Genomic DNA, 25878 nt, shown 5'->3' on the forward strand with positions numbered 1-25878 from the left:
AATACTTTTATTACACCAAGATAAACTCACCAAAAAAACTCAAACCACAAATTGAAAAGCTTTTCATGGTATCTTAGCTTGTGTGGTAGTAAGCATTCAAATGCAACATACTTCATACTGGCCATAACAAATGGTGAAATAAAAAAGTAGCTTCCAAAGGACCGAACAACTATACGACTAAACAATTATGGTCATGGCTACATCTGGATGAATTAAATCAATTTGAAAAAAGGGGGGGGGTGGAATTTAAACCTTTAACACTGTTTTCTTCACCCAACACACAAGCCAAATCAGAAGCAAAATGGATCTTTGGTAAATCTATGACTGAAATCAGCCTCAGCTCACTATCACTCTCGCCCGAGTCAGAAGGTTGTGGATTCAAACCCCATTCCAGAGACTTGAGCACATAACCTAGGCTGACACTTGAGTGAATTAATGAGGAGTGCTGCACTGTCTGAGGGGCCGTCTTTCAGATGAGAAGTTAAAGTGAGGCCCCGTCCGCCCCCTCATGTGACGTAAAAGATCCCACATTACTCTGCGAAGAAAAGTACAGGAAACTTTGTGCTATCTGGCACCGACGGGACCGAGCTGCTGCCGTTCCCTCAAAACTGGACACACCAGCGCGGATGTTGAAACATACGGAGAATCTCCGTATGAATCAACAAACCCTGTTGCTTAACAACAGCCTCTAAACAGTCGGCAAGCGTCTCTGTAGCGTCTCTAGCTGAAGCTGTTGCTTAGCTATAGACCTTGCAGAGCTTGACTGTTCAAAAAAAGCAAAGAAAAGAAAAGAATAAAAAACGGCTCCTGATTTTTGCCGGTGGCTCGAGCTTGCCGGACGGTTCGCCTCCGGATAACACAAAGTTTCCTGTAGTAGACTTCTCCCAGTGTGCTGGCCAACATTTATCCCTCAAACATCTAAAACAGATGATCTTGTTATTTATTTAATTACTGTTTGTGGGATCTTGCTGTGAGAAAATTGGCTGCCATGATTATGAAATAGTAACAAAAACCCAAAAGATAGCCATTTGAGTAAAACTGCATTGGTCCAGGGAACAAGCAACAATGATTAACCAATTACTTAGTCCTCCCTTGTACTGTTCTCTCTCAGTTCTAGAAGAGATAAACTTGCCAAAAATGCTCAGACCACAACTTTAAAAGGTCATGGCAGGTTTTAAAAGGCTAGTACCTTATGTTAGAATCATAGAATGGTTACAGTACAGGAGGCGGCAATTCATCCCGTCAAGCCAATGCCGGTTCTCTTCAAGAGCACTTCAGCTAGTCACAATCCCACCACCACCCCCACCCCTTTCCCTGCAGCCTTGCAAATTTTTTTCCTTCAGGTACTTATCCAATTCCCTTTTGAAAGCCATGATTTAATCTGCCTCCACCCTTTCAGGCAGTGCATTCCAGATCATAACCACTCGCTGCGTAAACAAGTTTTTCCTCATGTCGCCTCTGTTTCTTCTGCCAATCACCTTAAATCAGTGCCCTCTGGTTCTCGACCTTTCCGCCAATGGGAAGAGTTTCTCTCTATCTACTCTGTCTAGACCCCTCATGATTTTGAGCACCTCTATCAAATCTCCTCTCAACCTTCTCTGCTCCAAGAACAACCCCAACTTCTCCAGTCTATCCACGTAACTGAAGTCCCTCATCCCTGGAACCATTCTCGTAAATTTTATCTGTACCCTCTCTAAGGCCTTCACATCCTTCCTAAAGTTTGGTGCCCAGAATTGGACACAATACTTCAGTTGAGGCTGAACCAGTGTTTTATAAAGGTTCATCATAACTTCCTTGCTTTTGTACGCTATGCCTGTGTTTATGAAGCCCAGGATCCCGTATGCTTTTTTAACCGCTTTCTCACCTGCCCTGCCACCTTCAACCATTTGTGTACATATACCACCAGGTTTCTCTGCTCATGCACCCCCTTTAGAATTGTAACCTTTAGTTTATATCACCTCTCCTCATTTATTCCTATCAAAATGTATCACTTCTGCGTTAAATTTCAGCTGCCATGTGTCCACCCATTCCACCAGCCTGTCTATGTCGTCTTGAAGTCTATCACTATCCTTCTCACTGTTCACTATACTCCCAAGTTTTGTCATCTGCAAATTTTGGAACTGTGCCCTGTACACCAAAGTCCAAGTCATTAATATATATCAAGTAAAGCTGTAGTCCTAGTACCGGCCAATGGAGAACCCCACTGTATACCTCCCTCCAGTCCGAAAAACAACCGTTCATCACTACTGTTTCCTGTCAGTCAATTCCGTATCCATGCTGCCACTGCCCCTATTATTTCATGGGCTTCAACTTTGCTGGCAAGCCTATTATGTGGCACTTTATCAAATACCTTTTGGAAGTCCATGTACACATCAACCCTCTGTTACCTCATCAAAAAAACTCGTTAGTTAAACACGATTTGCCTTTAACCAATCTTTCCTTAATTAATCCACACTTGTCCAAGTGACTTAATTTTGTCCCTGATTATCGTTTCTAAAAGTTTCCCCACTACCAAGCTTAAACTGACTGGGCTGCAGTTGCTGGGTTTATCCTTACACACTTTGTTGTGTCCGTGTGTTGATAGAGACACTGAAGACAGGAGTTGGTTTCACAGGTGTTTACTAAACAAAGTCTGGAGGGGAACTAACTGATACAACACAATATACAGGCTTATATAGCCCGAGTGGCCATTACCGGCATTACAGTACACCTGGGGCTCTTAAAGGCACATACACTACACACTTGTTCAAAAAAAGGTGTAACACTTGCAATTCTCCAGTCCTCTGACACTACCCCCAGTATCTAAAGAGGATTGGAAGATTATGGTCAGTACCTCCGCAATTTCCACCTTAACTTCCCTCAGCATCCTAGGATGCATCCTATCCGGTCCTGGTGACTTATCTACTTGAAGTACAGCCAGCCTTTCTAGTACCTCCTCTATTCATTTTTATCCCATCTAGTATCTCAGCTACCTCCTCTTTCATTATGACTTTGACAGCAGCATCTTCCTTGGTAAAGACAGATGCAAAGTAATCATTTAGTACCTCAGCCATGCCCTTGCATAGGCCTCCTTTTTAGTTCCTAATCGGTCCCACCCCTCCTCTTGCTGCCCTTTTACTATTTATATGCCTATGGAAGACTTTTGGATTCTCTTGTTAGCTGCCAATCTATTCTCATATACTCTTTGCCCATTTTTTTTTCACTTCTCCCTCTGAACTTTCTATATTCAGCCTGATTCACACTTGTATTCTCAACCTGTCATCTGTCATACACCCCCTTTTTCTGCTTCATCTTACTCGCTATCTCTTTTGCCATCCAGGGAACTCTGACTTTGGTTGCCCAACCTTTCCCCCTCATGGGAATGTACCTCGACTGTATCCGAACCATCCCCTCTTTAATTATTTGATTACAGTTTTGTCTGCCAATCTTTGATTCTAATTTGCCCGGGACAGATCCGTTCTCATCCCACTGAAATTGGCCTTCTTCCAATTAAGTATTTTTACTCTAGATTGCTCCATGTCCTTTTTCATAGCTAATCTAAACCTTATGATACTATGATCACTGTTCCCTAAATGTTCCCCTACTGACACTTGCTCCACTTGACCCACCTCATTCCCCAGAACCAGTGATGCCTCCTTCCTCACTGGGCCGGAAACATACTGATCAAGAAAGTTCTGCTGAACATACTTCAGAAATTCTTTCTCCCCCCACACCCTTTACACTATTACTATCCCAGTCTATATTAGGATAGTTGAAGTCACCCATTATCACTACTCTATAGTCCTTGCACCTCTGATTTCCCTGCAAATTTGCTCCTCTATATCCTTCCCATTAGTTGGTGGCCTATAGTTCTTTAGTATTTAAATACATAAATTCCACACAACAGTACCATTAAAGTTAAGCATCATATTAAATAATTACATTGCTTCAGTATTTACCAAGGAAACAGATCAGGTGGACATGACATCGGAAGAGGAGATTATAAATGATATAACTGCATTTAAAATGCAGAAATATTAAACTAATCAAACTCAGGATAAAACCCCTGGTGTGGACAGAGTGCATCCGTGCATTTTAAAAGAATCTAAAGAGATAGCAGAAGTACTCTTTACACATAGTTAATAATTCATTAGAAAACGTGTAGTGCCAGAGGACTGGTGGATAGTTAATGTTATATCTTTAAGATAGAACATGTCCAGGGAACTATAGACCAGTCAGCTTATCAGTGGTAGTAAAAATAATGGAATCCCTACTAAAAGGAGAAAATAGAAAAACATCTAAAAAATCAAAAATATAACAATGAAGTCAGCATGAATTTCAAAAGGGAAAATCTTGCTTGCCCAACCTCACTGAATTATTTGAAGAGGTAACAGAGGTGAAGAGAGTAGACAGGGGTAATGCATTAGATGTAATTTATCTAGATTTCCAAAAGGGCTTCGATAATGTACCACATAATAGACTTATGAATAAGGTCAGAGCATGCGGAGTCAGGGGACAGACAAGTAGCAGAATGCAGAGCTAGCTGGCTGCAAGACAGAAAGCAGAGAGTAGGGGTAAAGGGTAGCTACAGTATTTAGAGAGGCAGAAAATGGAAAGCGAGGTTCCACAAGGGTCAGTGCTGGGACCACTGTTCACAATTTATGTTAACGATTTAGACTTTGGAATCAAAAATACAATTTCTAAATTTGTGGATGACACCAAATTTAGAGGGGGGGTGGGGAGAAAGAGTCAATGCTTCTTGAATGTTGAGAAGGTTCCTGCCTCTACCACCCTTTCAGGCAGTGAGTTCCAGATTCCAACCACCCTCTGGGTGGAAAAAGTTTTTCCTCAAATCCCCTCTAAACCTCCTGCCCCTTACCTTGAAACTATGCCTGCTGGTTATTGACCCCTCTACTAAGGGGAAAAGTTCCTTTCTATCTACCCTATCTATGCCCCTCATAATTTTGTACATCTCAATCAGGTCCCCCCTCAGCCTTCTCTGCTCCAAGGAAAACAACCCCAGTCTGTCCAGTCTCTTCATAGCTGAAGCGCTCCAGCCCAGGTAACATCCTGGTGAATCTCCTCTGCACCCTCTCCAATGCAATCACATCCCTCCTATAGTGTGGCGACCAGAACTGCACACAGTATTCCAGCTGCGGCCTAACTAGCGTTTTGTACAGCTCCATCATAACCTCCCTGCTCTTATATGCTATGCCTCGGCTAATGAAAGCAAGTATCCCATATGCCTTTTTAACCACCTTATCTACCTGTCCAAGACGACATTAATAAACCTGCAGAATGGGCATATAATTTCAACACATAAATGTGAGGCATTACATTTTGGTAAGAAAAATTAAGGTCATCACTTAAAAAATAAGAATCTAAATGGGGTAGAGAAGCAAAGGGATCTGGAGTACAAAATACCCAAGTCACTAAAATTAGCATTGCAGGTTAATAACGCATTAAAATAGACAAACCAAGCACTCTGGTTTATTTCTGGAGGGATAGAATTGAAAAGCAGTGGAGTTATGCTAAACTTGTATCGAACCTTGGTTACACCACACTTGGGAGTTGTGTGTTCAATTCTGGTCACTATATTATTAAAAGGATATAGAGGCACTGGAGAGGGTGCAAAAAGGATTTACAATGATGATACCAGAAAGGATGAACAGGCTAAGTCTCTTTTCTCTTGGAAAGGGAAGGCTGAGGGATGACCTAATAGAGGTCTTTAAAATTATGAAAGGTTTTGATAGAGTAGGCACAGAATGTTTCCAGTTGTTGGGAAGAGCATAACCAGAAGCCATCAATACAAGATAGTCACCAAGAAATCAAATAGGGAATTCAGAAGAAACCTCTTCACCCAGAGTGGTGAGAATGTGGAACTTGCTACCACAGGTAGTGGTTGAGGCATAGTATAAATGCATTTAAGGGGAGGCTGGATAACCATATATGTGGGAGAAGGGAAGAGGATTATGGTAATAAGAGTTATATGAGGAAGTTAGGAGGATCGAGTGGATCATAAACGTCAGCATGAACTGGCCTGTTTCTGTGCTGTTTATTCTATGTAACATGTAGTCTATCTCCCATTCTCACCAAAACAGTCATACTATCAAATATCATTGATAATGATATTCAGCACAGGTACTATTCAGGTGCGGGCAGAGTACAATATGGACTCAAACCCACCTTTAGAAATTTTACCTGCTCTTGATCCTCTTCATTTTCTGCATCTTCATCGCTCTCTATTATAATATATTCAGTTTGCGTCTGAGAATTCTGTGATGACTGGGTATTCTGCTGATGTTCAGGCGGTTGAGGCACCAAATCCAAAGAATGAGATGTCTCTTCATTGTCCTCCATTAGTTGAGAAGGGGGATACTCTTCAATCACCACCTACAACAAAATGTCACAGATTACAATCTATTTGTTATTGTGCAAACTACTACTGATGTTTCATTGGAAGGAACGTCCTATTACCACCTTAACATTTTTTACATACAAGTGCATTCTCTGTCTACAAACTCTTACTTCCCATTGTCACCTATCACACTTGTGCATCAATGTCTCCCATTATAAATTCTTAGGTTCAAATTCTTCAGAGTGGTGAGAATATCCAACTCAACGACATGGAGTGGCTGAGGCGAATAACAGATGTCAAATCACTGAATTGTTTTGCCCAGCCTGGATGCCATCCTGGTTTCTGTGCCATTAAGTTGTGAAAGCCATTTCTCACAAGTGTATATTTTATTTGAGTGTTTTGTATGACTCAGATCCCATTTCTACCATTAATTTCTTTTTTTAAATAATACATCTTTATGGAACGCCCACTGTTCTGTTCTGGAAAAAAAGGGGTTATCCCTCCGGCCCTGCTCCCGACTGTCTCAGCCCCCATTAGGCCTCCTGCATTCTACGTTGCACATCCACTTTACTTCTTCCCTCCAGCCACCCTAATTTTTCCTCCAGAAAGCTGTGCAGCACCATGCTGTTCATCAAAGAGGACTTTACTTTCTCCTTGTTGTTCACCACTACTTCTCCCTGTCAGCAACTTCCACTGGCTGTCCTCGGCTATTCTGCAACCCGTTCTCATTTTTAAAAATATAAAAAGGATTGGACACACAGTTGGGAGTCACCATCTCAGTAAGAAGCAGTGATCAGCAGGGAGTCTGTGAAGGATTTCAATAACTCACCACAAACAGATCACAGCAAATCTACAAGCCCAATGAAAGTAGTGCCCGGCCCTCCATAGTCTGGAAAATCAGGCCGACACCATGCAATTAATGGCCCAGAAATTCGGGTCGAGGGCTTCCCGCGGGTGCAGATTGGCACCATGCACATATATTTAAAATGCATCAGCCACATTGCGCAATGAAATAAAGCTTTGGGCTTCCACAGCTAACTCTCTCTTCCTAAAAACTAATTATGCGATAGCATATGGTGAGGGATGCAACAATCTACTAACTTGTAATAACAAGTCTTTCATACAAGTCCTCACATGCACTTCCCCAAATCTTCCAAGAGGCAACACAAACACCCGGGTGCGATTAGGGCAATGTAAAATGGTGAAGTTGCTTTAGTGTGCAAAAACCACATGACTGGACAGGATAATATTTCCATAGTTTAACTTCTTCTATAAAGCTCCCTGTGGCAAAAAACAAAACCATATTACAGGCGGAATACACCTAGTGAACTTTCCGGCCTTTCTAGTCAGCCCCCAGCTGTAAAAAGCAAGGCCTGCCTCTCAAAGCTTATGTTGCAAATTGCCTGGTCGTGTATTTTGTGCTTCTCTCTGTTCCTTCTCAGTACAGGAAGTAGGTCTTGATTCCCAATCCCTACCCTTCCTAGGAATTAGTCAGTAAAGCTGACAATCAAGCAGTTACACCCTCCCCCCCGCCCCCCAACCAAAACCCCCAAGAAAAGCAGATACTCGCCAGACTACATTGGCAACTGGTCCATGCGGAGTTCAAATAAATTGGGCAGGCTCAACAGTAGGTGGGGATTTTTTTTCAGGACCTCAGACGAGGGAACGACCCCCCCACCATCTCTTGTCCCAGATAGCAAGGAATGCAGCTTCAATGGTTTTGTCAGGTAGTGATGGAAGCGAGAGGGTGATATGGTGGTGAAGGGATAGTGATGGGAATGAGGGGGTGGGAAAAGCACGAGTGATAGTGGCTCTCTTCCCATCCTTCCCGAGGGCCACATTTTCATCACAACACCCAACCAGAAAATGCAGCAATTCAAGCCATTCCTTATTTTACAATTAGATTGCAAGGAAGCTGAGTGAATTTAGCTCATGTTCTTACTTCTACAAAATTGTGTGAGCGCAGTGCATCATTTTCTCAACCATTTCAGGGCTACATGGTACACTGCATTTGGAGATGGTGTAAGTTAATACCGCTTGGTCAGGAAACGTTTATTTTGAAGTTTCCCCCTCAACGGTTTTATATAAGTCCATTATACTGCAAAACTCTAAATTGGAAACAGCAATTTTGAAAGGAGATGGCAACATCTCCAGTGGCTGGATTATGCAATAGTTTTTTTTTTAAATAGTGAATTTTAAAATTCTTGCCATTTGCTAAATACTGATTTTAACAGACAGCTATTAAGGGAGTATATAAAATAATTAAAGCACTTAAGTGATAAGTGATTACTTCAAAATAAGGCACGTTAATAAAACTAGAGGTGTGAAGCTCATACGAGTGAAAATTAAATTTTGAGCAGGTACCAGAAAGAGCATCATACAAAGAATAATAAATCTCATGTCAGGTAAGCAAAGTGGTAAAGACAGACTTTAGCTCATCGACCCCTCCACAACTCACCCTGCCCCATCCTCTCCGCAATCTGTGGGATACCAGAGAGCTACTTGGTGAGGCCTGGTTTTTACATTTTCCATATCTATTATATATATTATAAACAATGAATGATCTCAACATTCTAATGCTATCACACCTTCAATGGTGTTGTGAGCATAACATTATGCCACCTAAAGTTATGTGACAACCAACAGTACTCAAGCCCTTTGTCAATTCTAACTCAAGTACTTACAATTCACCACAGGATGGTGCTGTAGGAATGCATTTCCCATAGAACAGGAGATACCTTGCTAAAGATAAGTAATAGCAATTCCACTGTTCTCACCCCAGGGTCACAGTAATCAGTGTTTCTACATATTGCCCTGCTCCTGTTTGTTGAGTAGCATGGGTTCTACCCCTGTGCCAGCTCCTTCTATTTAACTGTAGTATTGCTGCTACTATAACTCTTTCCTTCCAGTATTTGTTAAATGGCTGCCTGGTCATTGTACCATTCAGCCTGCCACTGCTAGATATAAACTGCCCTCACTTGCCACTTACCCATCTTGCAGTACTCTGTTCACTGCCACCCCTGCCCTCCCCCCACCCACCCCCCCACCAACAGTCTTATGTTAACCAGAGGGGAAAAGCCAGTTGGTGCTGCATCTTCCGATCCCCGCCAATCAGCCCCATAACGGTCTGGATATTTATTTTAATTTCCTCCAGAATAGCCTGATCCTTGCTTAATTTCCACCAGTGAAGTTCCAATTCTTATTTTTGTTTACTGTAGCCCGAATCTTTAAGGTCGCTGATATGCAAGAGTTCTTTCAATTTATTAATCCCCTATATTTAGTTAATTTTGTACATTTAGACCGCAATTTATTTAATTTATCCCCAATTGTTGCTATCTTTTTCATTTTTTTGTTGCCATTTCTCCCCATTCTGCTGATTTATATTAATATACTAGCTGGGGAGCCCCGCGTTGCGAGGGCTATTTTGGGGCACGCGGTCTCCCTGCCCGTGTGTCCCCCCTCTCCCCGTCATGTCCTCTCCCTGTCCTATCCCTCCCTCCCCTCCCCACTCTCCCTCCCCTCCCATCTCTCCCTCCCTCCCCTCCCCCACCCCCTCCCCTGCCCCCCTCCCACCCCCTCCCCTGCCCCCCTCCCACCCCCCCCCTTTGTCCCTCTCTCCGTCCTCATCCCCTGCCTAGCGCCTGAGGTCCGGTGCCGTTGCGATAGCAGCCGTGCGGGGCCTAGCGCTTCAGGCCCGGCCGGGTTCTGAGGCCGAGACAGACCCGAGCTGAGGTCCCCCGCGGATGACGGACGGCCGCTGCCGCTCCCCCGACCAGTGTGTGTTTCGGGCCGAGCGGTTGCGAGGCACGGCCCGAGTGAGGCGAACTTACCTGCCGCTCCGGGGGGCGGGAGCGGTACGGGGAGCCGCAATGTGGGGGTTTCTTTTGGTGCTGCTGTCCCCGTGGGGATGGAAAAAATGGCGGCGAAGTTTAGGGAGAGTGGAGAATTAGGACCCGCCCGTGACGCACTGATTGGTCAACCATCAGGTGAGTGAACTGTAGGATTGGTCAATCATCACGGCACAGGATTGGTCGACCTTCACGTCAGTCAATGCTAATGAGTGGCTAATGAGTGGATATTTGAAGGTTTTTTGTATAATGTGCGAACAATTTTTGTCCGACCAAAAAGTAAATACGCCTACAAGAGTCCCCTAATGATGAGCTTTCTTTTGATATAACATATGTGTAGGTACGCTCTATAACTTTTGATTGTATAGCCGGACAGAGAGACATATCCTTTTATATATATAAATAATAAAATCTCAATTTAAAAAAAATAAAAGTGACTACCTAATCCTGTTCCGCCTCTCCTTGTCCTATCCATCCCCTCCCAACTTCTCTACCTCTTAAAAGTACTTGCGGTGCTGGTTCCAATAGTGCTGCCTCTCGCTATACCTTATCATCCCCCACATCCAACTCTGCTCGATCTTACTCCTTTCCTCCCCCACTATCCTGCCCCACCACCCTCTAGCACTGACCCATTGTACCTGCCCTGTGCCCAGTTCTTGCCCACTATCTTTAATGCCCTTTCTCAGCCTGGTCCAAATCCACCCTAACCCTCCTCGACTGAGACTTCCGGGTGCAACGCCAAAAGAGATACACAGACAGAATATAAAATATTACACAAAATTTCTGTGGCATAACGCTAACTGGTAGCAATTAACTAACCGGTGTGATAGAGTCTTGTGAATCCAGGTTCTCTGACTGCATCTGCATTTCAGTGTCTGTTTCAGCATTTTCCTCTACCTCCTGCATATGTTCTTCCTAAAGTTGCAATACAACATTTAGTGCCACTGTTTCAAATATGGTAAGCATACAGACACTAATTCTACAAAAGCGAAATGTAATTCAGAAACTAGTTCCACTGGACAGCTCTGGAGCAAAAATTTCGTGGAACAATGCAGAGCCATTTTAATTTTTATTATTTGTTCTTGGCAAGGCCGTATTTACTTCACATGCCCAACTGATCGGAGAAGGTTGTGGTGGGCCTTCTTGAACCACTGCAGTCCTGAGGTGATGGTGCTCCCGCAGTGATATTAGGAGGGTTTTGAATGATTAATTTTTCCCTTTTTAAAAATGATTTATTTATCTTCTGCCTTCCACCAGTAAATTTCTCTTTCTTGCGGTGGACTGTTGGAAAAATGCAACCTACAAATGCCAGAGTCACTACTGATGCTGCTCTGTGATTGGATGTGTCATATGGAATGCAATACAGGACTGGTGCAAGAGATTCTTCTTTCTCCTCCCCTCCTCCACAAACATCATAAGTTGCTCAATTTGGAGCCAAGATGAGAACTTGGGGAAACATGGCATGCCAAGGATCATCTAATACATGTAACACTAAAGACGTTCAAAATTTGGCTGAGCTGTAACCAGATGCTACAATTAAATCAGTTAATATCCATCATCTAAATAGACTGCAGTATAACACTACTTAGACTTACAACTTAATATAACGGAGAATTAAACAGCAATTCAAAAAATGTAATTACAACATGAGCGTTTCAAATCAGAAAAGGAGTAATACCAAAAAAAAATTATAGTGACCACAAACACTGGGGACTCTATTCCCTCCAGAATCACCAGCATATGTATGTAGGCATATATGCAACACACGACTCAACATCTCTGAACTGTTTCCAACTGTGCACACTTACTCAATATTGTGTAGTGGAGTTCAGGAACTTCAAGCTATATGCCATTCATTAACATACTCGATATAGGAACCGGAGCAGGCCATTCAATCCCTCAAGCATGTTCCGCCATTCAATTAGATCAGTACCTCAACTCCATTTACCCATCTTTGCTCCATATCCCTTGATACCCTTACCAATAAAAAAAAAATCTGTTGATTGGTCTTGAAAATTTCAACTGATCCAGCACCCGCAGCCCAGATTTCCACTACCCTGAGAAAAGTGCTTTCTGATTTCATTCTGAAATGGGGTGGCTAATATTATTATGCCCCTTTGTTTTGAATATAGTATTAGTATCTACTTTATTGAATTCCTTTATCATTTTAATAATCAACTCTAGTATGTTACTCCTCAACCTTCTAGATTCAAGGGAATTCAAGCCAGGTTTATGCAACCTGTCCTCATAATTTAACCGTTTAAGCCCTGGTGTCATTTTGGTGAATCTGTACTGTACTTTTCACAAGGCCAATACATCTTTCCCGATGTTTGATGCCCAAAACTGTACAGTACTTCAGATGGGGTCTGGCCAAGGCCTTTGTACAACTGAAGCATTAGTTCACTTTCCAACCTCCTTCGAGATAAAGGACAACTTTCCATTGCTTTTTGTACCTGTGCACTAGCTTGGAGTGATTTGTACAACCGGACATCTAAACCTCCTCCACAGTTCCTAGTCTCTCACGATTAAGAAAATATTCTGATTTTTTTTTCTCTCTCCGATAGTGTGGATGAGCTCACACTTTCCCACATTAAACTGAATCTGCCACAGTTTTGCCACCTGACTTAGTGTCACCTGCAAACCTGGATACACAACACTATTTGCTTCATCCAAGTCATTGATACATATGATGGAAAACTGAAGCCACATTAGAGAAGCCAGGGGAACCCCACTTGTCATAAATCGCCAGTCAGAGAGCATCCCCTTTATCCCCGTCTCCTATCTTCTCCCCAATTACATCACCAATGTTAAAAAATGCCTCACGTACCACTCTGACAACTCTCAATTTCTTAGACTGATGTTCCAGAGACTCGTCCTGGCCATGACCTGCATTATCTGTACTGGTCTCATCATCATCTTCACGCTGACGCTTGGACATAGAAGTAGAGGCTGAAACTGAAAGACGACGTAACTTATTAGACAATTACTTCAAATTCAAAAAAGTTTTTAAAAGCATCAAATGAAATTCAGCGCACTTTAAAGAGAAAAAAAAACTGCATCAGGTACAATCATGGCATAAGAATGGTCCAATAAAGACAACCAGATACCGTAGAGGTCGTCGGGTCGAGCAAGCAAGCTACAAACTCACCAAATTACAGGAAGGGGAGAGCCCTATAGTTTAAAGCAGTATTACTAGTTCACTTTAAAAGAAGTCATAATCCCAATCTCTTGCTCAGGGGCCACTCTCCAGCATGTTAGCAAGTTGCATCATGGAGCGATGGGGGCTTAGGTCTTCAAATTAAATTCCCCACACAAGTCTCCAATTTCAGCCATGATCTTGAACATCGGAGTCATGGTGGAGAGCAGGCACTTCACCACAGGTAGAAGACACTACTTTTCACTTTATAATGGAAGTTGGGAATAATGTGTCTTGAATTCTTTTACAAAAACACAAAATAAGGAACAGATAAAGTACTTAATCACAGCTTGGTCACCATCTTCAGACCACAAATGAAGGCTCAGTGACACATTTAGTAAGTAGAATGAGGGCTAGAGGTGAAATGGAGGCACATGCAAACACCCCTAGACTGGATTAAAGCATTGTTGCAGAATATAACGTAAGACTTGAGAGCTTCAAAGATCAAGTTTGACTCGAATTTTTAACAGTCGTTCAAAATCTTGGAATACTTCACAACTGTTTTCACAGTAGAGGAAGATGGCAAAAAACCAAAATACAAGGAAAACTAAAAACAAAAACAAGGGAAAGAACATGTTGGATTTAATACAATTTTTTTATTTTTTTTATTTTTTTAAATAAGGTAATGGAGAAAATAATGAGACAAATCTCCAGGGTTTTAAAAGTAGATGCGGAAATTGCAGGTGCATTAGTAACAATCTTCCAAAACTCTTGATTTAGGAACTGTGCTGTAGGATTGGAAAATTGCAACTGTCTCTCCATTATTTAAGGAGGTTAGAGAGAAACCAGGTAACTACAGACCTGTCAGTCTAATGTCAGTTGTGGAGAAATTACTCGAATCTGTCATTAAAGGACAAAGTGACAGCATTTGGACAAATCTGAGCTGATCAGAGAGTGTCAGCACGGATTTATGAAGGGCAGGTGACTAATCTTGAATTTTTTTCAGGTCACGAACATGGTGAATGTTATCTATCGATGCTATCTATAGGGACTTCCAAAAGGTGTTTGAGACAGTTCCCTACAAGAGATTATTCGTAAAAATGAAAATCCATAGAATTGGAGTCAACCTTGCAGCATGGGTTGGGAGATAGGAAAGAGTGTGTAGGGATAAAGCGTACATAGAATTAACAGCACAGAAACATGTAATTCGGCCCAACTGGTCTATGGCAGGCAGTGTTTATGCTCCAAGAGCCTCTTCCCACCCTATTTCATCTAACCCCATTCTCATAACCATTGATTACTTTCTCCCTGATGTACTTAAAGCACATGGGATTGGGGGTAAGGTACTGACTTGGATAGAGAACTGGTTGGCAGGCAGGAAGCGAAGAGTTGGAACAAACGGGTCTTTTTCCGAGTGGCAGGCAGTGACTAGTGGGGTACCGCAGGGATCGGTAGGACCCCAGCTATTCACAATATATATTAATGATGATCTAGACGAGGGAACTAGATGTAATATCTCCAAGTTTGCAGATGACACAAAGTTGGGTGGGCGTGTGTGGAGGACGCAGAGAAACTCCAATGATTTGGACAGGTTGGGTGATTGGGCAGATGCATTATAATGTGGATAAATGCAAGGTTATCCACTTTGGTGGCAAAAACAGGAAGGCAGATTATCTGAACGGCAATAGATTGGGAGAAGGGGAAGTGCAACGAGACCTGGGTGTCCTTGTGCACCAGTCGCTGAAGGTAAGCATGCAGGTGCAGCAGGCGGTTAAGGCGGCAAATGGTATGTTGGCCTTCATAGCGAGGATTTGAGTACTGGAGCAAGGATGTCTTGCTGTAGTTGTACAGGGCCTTGGTGAGACCACACCTTGAGTATTGTGTGCAGTTTTGGTCACCTTATCTGAGGAAGGATGTTCTTGCCATGGAGCGAAGATTCACCAGACTGATACCTGGGATGGCAGGAATGACGTATGAAGAGAAATTGGGTCGATTGGGCTTATATTCGGAGTTTAGAAGAATGAGGGGGGATCTCATTGAAACTTATAAAATTCTAACAGGACTAGACAGACTAGATGCAAGAAAGATGTTCTCGATGGCGGGGGAGTCCAGAACCAGGGGTCACAGTCTAAAGATAAGGGGTAAGCCATTTAGGACAGAGATGAGGAGGAATTTCTTCACCCAGTGAGTGGTGAACCTGTGGAATTATCTACCACAAAAGGCAGTTGAAGCCAACTCATTAAATATATTCAAGAAGGAGTTAGATATATTTCTTAAGGCGAGAGCGATATGGGGAGAAAGCAGGGACAGGGTACTGAATTTGGATGATCAGCCATGATCTCATTAAATGGCGGAGCAGGTTCAAGGGGCTGAATGGCCTACTCCTGCTCCTATCTTCTATGTTTCTACTTAAATACATCTATGCTATTCGCCTCAACTACTCCATGCAGTAGAAAGTTTCACATCCTAACCACTCTGGGTAAAGAAGTTTCTGCCGAATTCCTTATCGGATTTATTTGCAACTACCTTATATTTATGACCCAGGTTTTAAATTACCCCACAAGCGGAAACATTTTCTCTACGTCTACCCTACCCGTCATAATTTTAAAGACCTCTGTTAGGTCACTCCTCAGCCTTCTCTTTTCTAAAGAGCCCCAGCTTGTTCAATCTTATCTGATAGTTATAAATCACTCAATTCTGGCATCATCAACCTTTGCCAGTGCCTCTGAACTCTGATTGGCATGATGTGACAAGCAGTGCTCCCCCAGGGCCTCAGCTTTTCACCAGATTAATGTTTTGGATGAAGGAGCTGAAAATTGTATATCTAAGTTTGCAGATTATACTAAATTGGGAGGCACAGTGAGTAGTGTAGATGGGAACATAAATCACAAAAGACAGATTAAGTGAACGGGCAAAACTATGGCAAATGGAGTTCAATGTGGGGAAGTGCGAGATTATCCACTTTGGATCCAAGAAAGACATTGGAGTATTTTCTATATGGTCAGAAACTAGAAACTGTGAGTAACAGAGATTTGGGTGTCAAGGCACTATAAGCTAGTGGACAGGCACAAAAAGCAATCAAGACGACTCATGGAATGTTGGCCTTTAACTCAAGGGGAGGAAGTTATGCTTCAGTTGTATAGGGCCTTGGTCAGACTCCATCTGGAGCAGTGTTCAGTCTGAGCACCGTACCCTCAAGGAGGATATACTGGCCTGGGGGGGGGGGGGGGGGGTGCAGTGCAGATTCACAAGTGTGATACCGGGGTTAAAAGGGTTAAATTATGAAGACAGGCTGCATGAATGTGGCTTGTAGTCCCTTGAGTTCAGAAGGTTGACCGAATGGAGGTTTTTAGAATGATGAGAAGCTATTTTTCTGGTGGGGGGAATCCAGAACAAGCAGGCATAATCTTAAAATTAGAGCATGTTCATTCAGGGGTGAACTTCAGAAGCACTTCTTTACACAGAGGGTAGTAGAAATATGGAATTATCTTCCCCAAAAAGCTGTGGATGCTGAATCAATTGAAGCTTTCAAGACTGAGACTGATGAGATTTTTGTTATTTAATGATATCAAGGGATATGGAGCAAAGGCAGGTAAATGGGGATTGAGACACAGATCATGGCCATGCTCTCACTGAATGGTGGAACAGACTTGAGGGGCTGAATGGCCTACTCCTGTTCCGAAATCTCAATGTTATCAAAGATTGAAATGAACATTTTCAATTCAAGAGAAAATTGTCTTTTAAAACAGTCGATTTCACCGTACAACATAAACTAACCTGTTCCAAACACAGATGTAGAAGTGGAAGGTCGTTCTATTTGGGAGCTCTGCATGACATCTACCATGTTTGCTAAAGGCTCCTGATTTGCTGGCTCTATCTGCTGAAGTGTCTGTTGAGTGGGCTGTACAAAGGCAGTGGCCTGTGTCTGCTGCTGTTGCACTGTTAAAATAGGCTGCGACAAGTTTGGGATATTTGGACTTGTTGAACGCACTGTTCCACTTGTGCTACCAAAAACTGTTACATGTTCAACTGGTCCTTCTGGCTGTATGGCTGCTGAATAAAGGAGAAAGCAAACATATAAAAACAAAAGACTACCACACTGGATGGTGCTTCTCAAACAAAATACTAACTGAAATTAAAATAGAACTTAAAAAAAAACCTATCAAACGTAAGCATTATAGGAGGTAGTTTCAAACTACAAGATATTAGGCTGTAATGCAAATAAACTGTTTCTTACCTTCTTGGGTTTCCACCTGTGTTGTCGGCATTACTGTTGCGGTTGGTGTTGTAGCGGGTCCAGTGACTGTCGCTGGAGTAACCATTGGACGAATACTGGCTCTTGGTGTAGATTTACTGCCAGGTACTGGCCCAGCAGCTACCTTACTGGGTGTTGCCACAAGAGGGGTTGGCTTTATATTGGCTGTTGGAGGATCAGATGTGCTCGAACTGTATACAAATAAAAAACATCAATGTAGCTTTTGTTTCCTGTCTAGAAGGCAAAGTCCATCGTAAAATGGAGGTTTTCACCCATATAAAACGTACAGCAACTGAACAGTTTACAAACAATAAATGGACCAATTATGGCAGTAAATATACAACTCCACTGGAATGTTCTGGCATTGTTAATGTTGCAGTCTTCATTGGAAGCTTTTTGTCTATAAACACCAAGATTCTCTCCTTTGAACAGAAGGAGCCTGCCTTTATCTTTGATATTACTAATTCTCATTGCTTAAGACAAAAATCACTGAGTATTTAATAGGTTAAACTGGAGAACTTTGACATTTAATTTTTAAAAAAAATCAATATTTAGCTAGTTAAAAAAGGGCATAGAAGCAATGAATAATGCTTACCTTCCTCTGTCTGCAGATGCTGGCGTTTGTTTCAGGGTAATCTGCCTTGGTTGATCTAGTTGTCTCTGTGGTTCAGAAGCCTGGTGCAAAACAGAGCAATAATAAATCAAGCTCAATTTTTCATTATTTTTTAATACTATTTTAGTTATGTAAAAATGAAGATTTTGCTACTGCATGGGGGGAAGTCACAAAGGTTTACTTTTGATGGTTACGTTTCATTCAAACATTTGATAATCTGGAGAAAATCAAATGCATCCAATAAAAAATGCAGGAAGCAATACATTTCTGCACTGTACTTTCATAGCAGCTCAACACAATCTGAAAAAGTAAATTCCTCATCCACTTTATCAAGCATCCAGAAGTACAACACTGCTAAGATGCAACAATACCTCTGCATCGCCTAGACAATTTGTCCAAACCAATGTACTTTACTCCAATGTATCTGTAAAATTATTTTATTTCCGGTTATACATCTTTATGACCTATGAAGGTAGATTTTCACTACACAATTAAAACTAATCCCAGATGAATTTGCATGAAGCAGTCATCTCAATAAATGTCTACTGAGGCAGTCACAACAATTATGTACAGATTGCACAGATGGAAATAATTTACAATGTTAAACTGCTTGGACCTCCAGGTCAGATTTAGCTGAACACCAAGTGATATTGCTTCTGGCAATGTGTATGTTTTTGGGGATGTCACTGCACTGAGTTTAACTATATAATCAAAATTTAAAAAGTACTTCAGTTTGAGTGCCAGCTTGGCTAAATTGGTAGCTCTCACCTCTCGGGTCAGAATAATTTAGGGTTTAAGCAAATAATCTGGATTGAAACCCATTCTCAGAGGTGCCACTCCCCCCCCGCCCCCGGATGAAAGATTAAACTGTCCCATTTGCCTTACAGAAAAGGGCTGAAGTGGGTTTACCCAAACTGGTTTATGTATTTCCTAAAATCAGCTTCTCACGTGCAAATACCAACCTTTAGTGGTGAATTCAGATCTTCCTTATTTTCTCTATTTAAATTTTCTCAGCTATTTCTTATTACTCTTTCCCAGAGCACTCAGTGGTCAGTAATTTTAAAATCAAAAAAATAGTGCTATGGTAGCTTCCTTGTTAACAAGTATAGGTAAATGATCTAATGGAGGATTCAGTTCCCATTTTAAAAAATTGACCCGATTACTTCAATTTCAATATCTGAGATAAAGTCACCAGGAATATTACCCAAAATAGTGAATGGTGAACATCTCAAAATCCTAGTGTCTAAATAAATCTCATCAGCTGCACGATAGCTGGGAAACAATTACAAGCAGCAAAATAGACAGTTGCAAGTAGATTACCACTTCATCCATGGAATTCAGGGCTTCACTATAATAGTCTCCAAGTTCTTATGTTAATTATCTTGGAAAGGCTTACAGATCACATAATGCAGTATGAAGTAATCAAGCATCAAATTTGCATCTCAAATTAGCTTTACTAAAAATACTCAAAAATTCAGGGTTTTCTAATTCCATCACAAGATCCTTCCACATACCTTGGTTAGTTCTTGTGGTTCTTCACGCTGTTCATGTTGTCGATCATGGTGTTCTTTCAGCTCTCGTTTAAGTCGAGTAATGTGACCGTCATACTGTGATTTCAGTGCACTCATGCGCACTTCCAGCTCCTCTCTCTGCTGATCTAAACTAGTGACGCGTTGCTTAAACTCTTCATTGTGCTGTTTCAACTCTTCATTCTCTTGCGACAATTGCTCCTTCAAACCTAAGACAATAACAACCCAACTATTATAAATTCTGCATCCAACTAAATTCCTGGAAATTCAATAAAATCTGTTTGACTCATATTACCTCACATTCTTTTTAGTCTAAAAAAAACTCAGGTATGGTCATCAGGAAAAAAAAGCTTTAAAAAGTGATGTATATACTTAAAAACAAACAATCGCACTGGTAGGACTGTTTTCATAGAATTCTTAGAGGAGCAGTACACTAACTATTGACAGTACGATTGCTAATTCAACCATGAGTGCTTTATTTAAAAAATTAGCTTTTATATTGAAATAACTTTTGAGGTTACTGATCAAGTGATGTACAAATAGTTGAGCATGGGTTTACATTGATTCCCCAAGTTCTCAATTCTGGCTGTAATGTCAGGGGAGACACCACAGCGGCTGGTCAGCTTCCCCACAGAATGGAAAGAAGTGACTCCATCACTTGCTACAATAGTAGAGGCCTTGGAGCAAGTCTTTTGCCTCTTTTCTTGGCTAGTCATACATTGCAAGGGCAGAAGATTTCTGAAATATTTCACAAAGTTCTTAAAAACTCAGTAGAATTACATTCTTTTAACTTGATCAACATGCAGAATGCAATTCTTGGTCAAGTGAGAAGACTGCAGCTTGACCCCTTTGCCACAGGAACAGAAGTAGACTATTCAGCTCCTCTAACCTGATCTCCAACTCAACTTTACCTGCATTTTCTCCATATCCCTCGATATCCTCACCTAACAAAAATCTGAGTTGGTTCATGACTTTCCTGCAGACTCATGCCTGCACATTAGGTTTCTTTTGCTTTAATTTTTGCTCATCGCATCTCAATTTTTTTCTACTTCAGCTACAGCAAAAGCTGCCAATGGGTCGAGATGCCTTTTAAGAGGCTAAAAGAAGTTATGACCTTCTATTCTGCCACTTCCCTTTAAATTTCATCTACACAAAATTATCCACTAACACTAGGGTGCTCCCTGCACCAGTCTAAATCTACAAATACAGCAGACAAGTTCAAAAAGTATAAAAAGATGTAACATCTGCCCTTTTACCTCCTCCCTTCCCACTGTCCAGGGCCCCAAACACTCCTTCCAGGTGAAACAGCGATTTACTTGTACTTCTTGCAATTTAGTATACTGCATTCACTGCTCGCGATGCGGTCTCCTCTACATGTGGAAGACAAAACGCAGATTGGGTGATCGTTTCGCGGAAGACCTCCGTTCAGTCTGTAAGCGTGACCCCGAGCTTCCGGTTGCCTGTCACCTGAATGCACCGCTCCACTCCCACTCTAACCTCTCCGTCCTCAGCCTCTTACACTGTGCCAATGAAGCTCAACGTAACAGAGGATCAGCACCTCATCTTTCGATTAGGCATATTACAGCCTTCTAGACTCAACAGCGAGTTCAACAATTTCAGACCATAACCTCTGCCCCTATTTTTTCCACATGGCAGCTGTTGTTGATTCTGCTCTTGTAGACTCATCTTTTGTTTCTTTACTTGTCCCATTACCATCTCCTTTTGCTTTGTACTATCATACCTTTTGTCATTTAATCACTCCTGCCTTCCACCCGATCACAGACGTTCCCTTTTGTTCTTGCCTCCCCTTCCACCTTTCCCTGCCCCTGCTTAAAATCTGTTACATCTCTAACTTTTTCCAGTTCCGACAAAAAGTCATGGACCTGAAACATTAACTGTTCCTCTCTCCACAGATGCTGCCTGACCTGTTGAGTATTTCCAGCATTTTCTGTTTTTATTTCAAAAAGTACTCTACATGACAAGGATACAAACTGAGGGAAGAGGAGAGAAAAAACTCACCCAAGCAACAAAAGAACTATTAAAAAAATGATTAGTAATTTGTTAAAAAAAAAGGAAATTGCTGACGTTAGTACTTGGTTTCGAATTTCAGTTAAATTTGGTAACCATTAAAAGTTGGTTCCTAAATTCAATTAATAAAACCAACAACAATTCCACACCATAGCAGAATGTGGACATTTTCTGGACTGGTGAGATGTGCAGAACTGGACAATGAACAATCTTAGGTACAGGCTTAAATTCTAAATATCTGTTCTGCAATTATTTTTACTCATTATAATGGATTTGTGAAAATACAAATGGCTGACCAGCTAGCTGTGTTATCTTCTGTTTGGCTACCAATATTGCTTTCTTGGTCTTCTCTTCCTTCTCCAGAATCTGCTGTCGAAGCTGTTCTTCAAGGTTTGCTTTTTCCTGCAGTTCCTGGCTCAAGCGGGAAAGTTCACCTTGCAACTGGGATAATTCATCTTGGAATTTTTTCACCTCAGATTCCTTCTCATTAACAGACTATAAAAAAGAAAAACAATTACTGATGCAGAAGTTTTACTTATTTAAATGAAATGCTGGTTGTATGTAACCACCCGCATGAAATTCTGGGCTGTATTGGTTAAGAACACATGAACGTAGGAATTGCTAGATGAGATAAACGATACAACGCTAATGGAGTAGTTGACCAATTATGGCAATGATGCTTTAGCAATTATTCTACAGCAATCTCAGACATGAGGCGAGGAAGCCCCCGCAATGGTGGAAAGCTTTGGGAACTGTCAGCCCGAATTCACCTGTTCCACCGAAGCATGTTGCACATATCAAGTCATGTCTCAAATTACTCATACTGCAGCGACCAGAACTGTACATAGTATTCCAAGTGCAGTCCCACCAATGATTTATGAACTATTTTGCCTCAATATTGGCCTGAATACATTTGATTTGCCTTACGCTTCAATTTATTGTCAACCAGGACCCCTAGATCTTTCATTTTTCATGCACATTGTTCTCTTTCTATTTAAGCAATAGTCCTTCTTCCTGGTTTTTTTTTTGTCCGCATATGAAGCACTTCGGATTTTTGCATCTGTCTGTCCAGTTCCCAAATACAGGAAACTCTCGATTTACCGGCACCTAAATAACCGGAAATCTCTGTTAACCGGCAAAATTCAGGAGTAGGTTCAGGAAGTTTTACTTCATATTAGTGGCCGTTCCTGGATCTGTGGCTGTGTAATCGGGGTTCCTGCACTTACAGGGACGCTTGATCTGTGGCTGGGTTCCTGCACCTGTTGCTAAGCAACAGGGAAGCCTGGATTTGTTGCTGTGTACGGAGCTCTCCTACCTTTTAACTATACCTCTCTGTAATCCGGACTTTTTGATAAACCGGCACCATGCAGGTGCCAGATAAAAAAAAGGTTTCCTGTATATTTACATCCTCCTGCAGCTTATCTTATTCAACTCGAGTTCAAATGTACAAACTTTCTTTATGTAGCAATGAGGTACCTGGTCAAACAGCATTAATGTAAAAATGACCCATTTTGAAAGTGCATACTATACACTAAAAGGATAGTCAGGTCAGCCATCTCAAACATGATTGTTGAAGCAATAAAAATAATTGGTAGCTAGAGTTTTGTTTTAAAGTTGTTCCCTTCAGGTATTCCCAATACTTTGTGCAATTAAACCATTTCAGATTTACAGTGCAACTATCTGGTTGTCACAGTAAAGAAAGATACTGCACTGAAATGTATTCTTGGTATGCCATTTTCAAATCTATTTGGGCCATAACACTTGTCACAGAACCAGATCATATCTGGACACTTCTGGGCCTTGATCGCCTAAAAAAAAAAGTCAAGCCAGTTTTCAGAATATGGGTCCTGTAAAGTCCGCGCCTCAATAATACACGGACTTCGGGAGAACAGTTTAACAGGTACTTTACTGAAGAGGCAGCTTGAAACTGAAACTACAGAAGTCTGCTAGGGCCTTTTATACAGGGGTGGTCACTGCCGGTACTGCAGTCTAAGACCAGTTATTCCCTTAAAAGGTACATACACAACAATTCCTCCCCTTTCAGATAAACAGTACAGAACATTCATTTAACAACTAAATAATAACCAATTACAATTTTCTCAGTAATATATACATCAACTGAAAGTGTCATTTATAAGTTCAGTCTTTGAGGAGGCTTCCTGATCCGGACTGGATAGCGCCTTTCTCGAGTATCCTGTTCTGGTGGTGAAGTCAATTCTGGCTCATGGTCATTGGTTGGTTCGTCAGCTTCTAATACCCCGGCTTCTGAGGTAGATGCAATCTGTACTTCGGGCTCATTACCAGGTGCATATGCTTGTGGTACGGGTTTGGCTTGTTCCTGTGACTCTAGAATCTGGTCAGCATGGCGTCTCACGATGCTCTCTCCAACGTCCACTGTGTACATTAGTGGTCCCTGCTGTGTGCATATCGTGCCTGGCTGCCATTTTTCTGTGCGGTAATCGCAGGCCAAGACTGGTTGCCCTATCTTGAAGCTCCTGGTTGGCTTCTCATTTATGTGCTGGAACTGCTTATCCTCAACATCTCGTCTTATGTTTGGTTTGAGCAAATCCAAGCTGCATCTTAGTCTCCGGTTGAAAAACAGTATGGCTGGAGTTTGGTTGGTTACTGCATGTGTCGCATTCCGGTAAGCAAACAGGAAGTTATCCACCTTGTGTTGCAGTGGTATGTCGTCATTATACATTGCCTTGATGGCCTTTTTAAAGGTCTGAACAAACCTCTCAGCCAATCCATTTGTGGCTGGATGATATGGGGCAGATGTGTAATGTTTCACCCCATTATTCTTCAGGAACCTCCGGAAATCCTCAGACACAAACTGCGGGCCATTGTCGGAACAGATCTGTTCTGGCAACCCATTCCTGGCGAAGATGGTCCTTAGGACTGCAATAGTTTTCTCCGTGGTGGTGGAGGACATTTTAATGACCTCTGGCCATTTCGAATGGGCGTCCACAGCGATTAGAAACATTGAGTCCATAAATGGACCAGCGAAATCAATGTGTACCCGTTACCATGGAGATGAGGGCCACTCCCATGGATGTAGCGGGGCCTGTGGTGGAGCGTTTTGGACCTTCTGGCATCCTGTGCATCTCTTGGTCATATCCTTGATTTCTTTATCAATTCCCGGCCACCACACAAACGCCCTGGCTAGGCTCTTAATTTTTACCCCTCCCAGATGACCCTCGTGAAGCTCAACTTGGGTGGAATTACCACTCGGGATCCACAAATCAAGGTTCCCCGGCACACTGACAGCTGTTCCCTCCTTGGCGGGAATGCTGGCAACAGTGAGTCGCCATATGCTGGCCATCCCTTCACCGTCAAATCATAGACCCGAGAGTGTGTCGGGTCATTTCGGGTTTCCTTCTCAATACTTGCGTTTGTAACAGGCAAACATTTGACTATGGTCGCATGGAATATCTCCACCGGGTCCACTGCAGGTGCTTCTTCCGCCGTAGGCAACGGTAGGCGCAACAGCCCATCAGCGTTTCCATGTTGTTTCGTACCTTTGTACTCTATGTCATACTGCTGTGCCCCTAGAAAAAGTGACCATCTTTGCAGCCGTTGCGCCATCATCACCGGAACGCCCTTCTTTGGGTTAAAAATTGAGACCAGGGGTTGATGATCAGTCAGTAGGGTGAATTTCTGCCCGTGCAGATAGTGATTGAACTTCTTCACCCCCCACACCAGGCTGAGGGCCTCCCTGTCAATCTGGGCACAGTTACGCTCGGCTGAGGTTAGCGAGCGCGATGCAAAGGCTATTGGCCTCTCTGAACCGTCACGGAATTTGTGTGACAGCACCGCTCCAATGCCGTAAGGTGACGCATCACATGCCAACCGAATCGGTAGTGTTGGGTTGTAGTGGGCCAATACTTCTTTTGAAGTGATTAGGCATTTACATTCCTGAAAGGCACGCTTACACTCATCACTCCATTTCCATGTTACACCAGTTTGAAGGAGGGCGTTCAGTGGGTGCAGAATTGTAGATAAATTCGGCAAGAACTTATGGTAGTAGTTCACTAACCTGAGGAACGACCTCAGTTGCGACACATTTTCTGTTGCTGGAGCCTTGACTACAGCCTCAATCTTGTCCGGCGACTTATGCAACCCTTCCTCATCA

The 25878-nt window shown here is 42.2% G+C and overlaps 1 protein-coding gene across 8 annotated transcripts in view; it reads right to left on the reverse strand.

Moving 5' to 3' along the window:
* Nucleotides 1-25878, reverse strand: part of LOC147121982 (nucleoprotein TPR-like) — a 107136-nt gene that overhangs the window by 25589 nt on the left and 55669 nt on the right. For 3 of the 8 annotated variants that reach the window (XM_085982590.1, XM_085982589.1, XM_085982588.1), the window contains exons 33-40: nt 22043-22241; nt 19704-19927; nt 18172-18251; nt 17559-17767; nt 17099-17374; nt 13013-13140; nt 11005-11100; nt 6181-6372 (exon numbers count right to left, since the gene is read on the reverse strand). In XM_085982590.1, the coding sequence (XP_085838716.1) occupies nt 6181-6372; nt 11005-11100; nt 13013-13140; nt 17099-17374; nt 17559-17767; nt 18172-18251; nt 19704-19927; nt 22043-22241 (1404 nt within the window). Of the gene's footprint in view, nt 1-6165; nt 6373-11004; nt 11101-13012; nt 13141-17098; nt 17375-17558; nt 17768-18171; nt 18252-19703; nt 19928-22042; nt 22242-25878 lie in introns of all 8 variants that reach the window. The other 5 variants (XM_085982586.1, XM_085982585.1, XM_085982584.1 and 2 more) reach the window with 3 other exon arrangements.

This window comes from Somniosus microcephalus, chromosome 3 (assembly GCF_052327205.1).
Source record: "Somniosus microcephalus isolate GS21.2 chromosome 3, FLI_Smic_1.0, whole genome shotgun sequence".
NCBI lineage: Eukaryota > Metazoa > Chordata > Chondrichthyes > Squaliformes > Somniosidae > Somniosus > Somniosus microcephalus.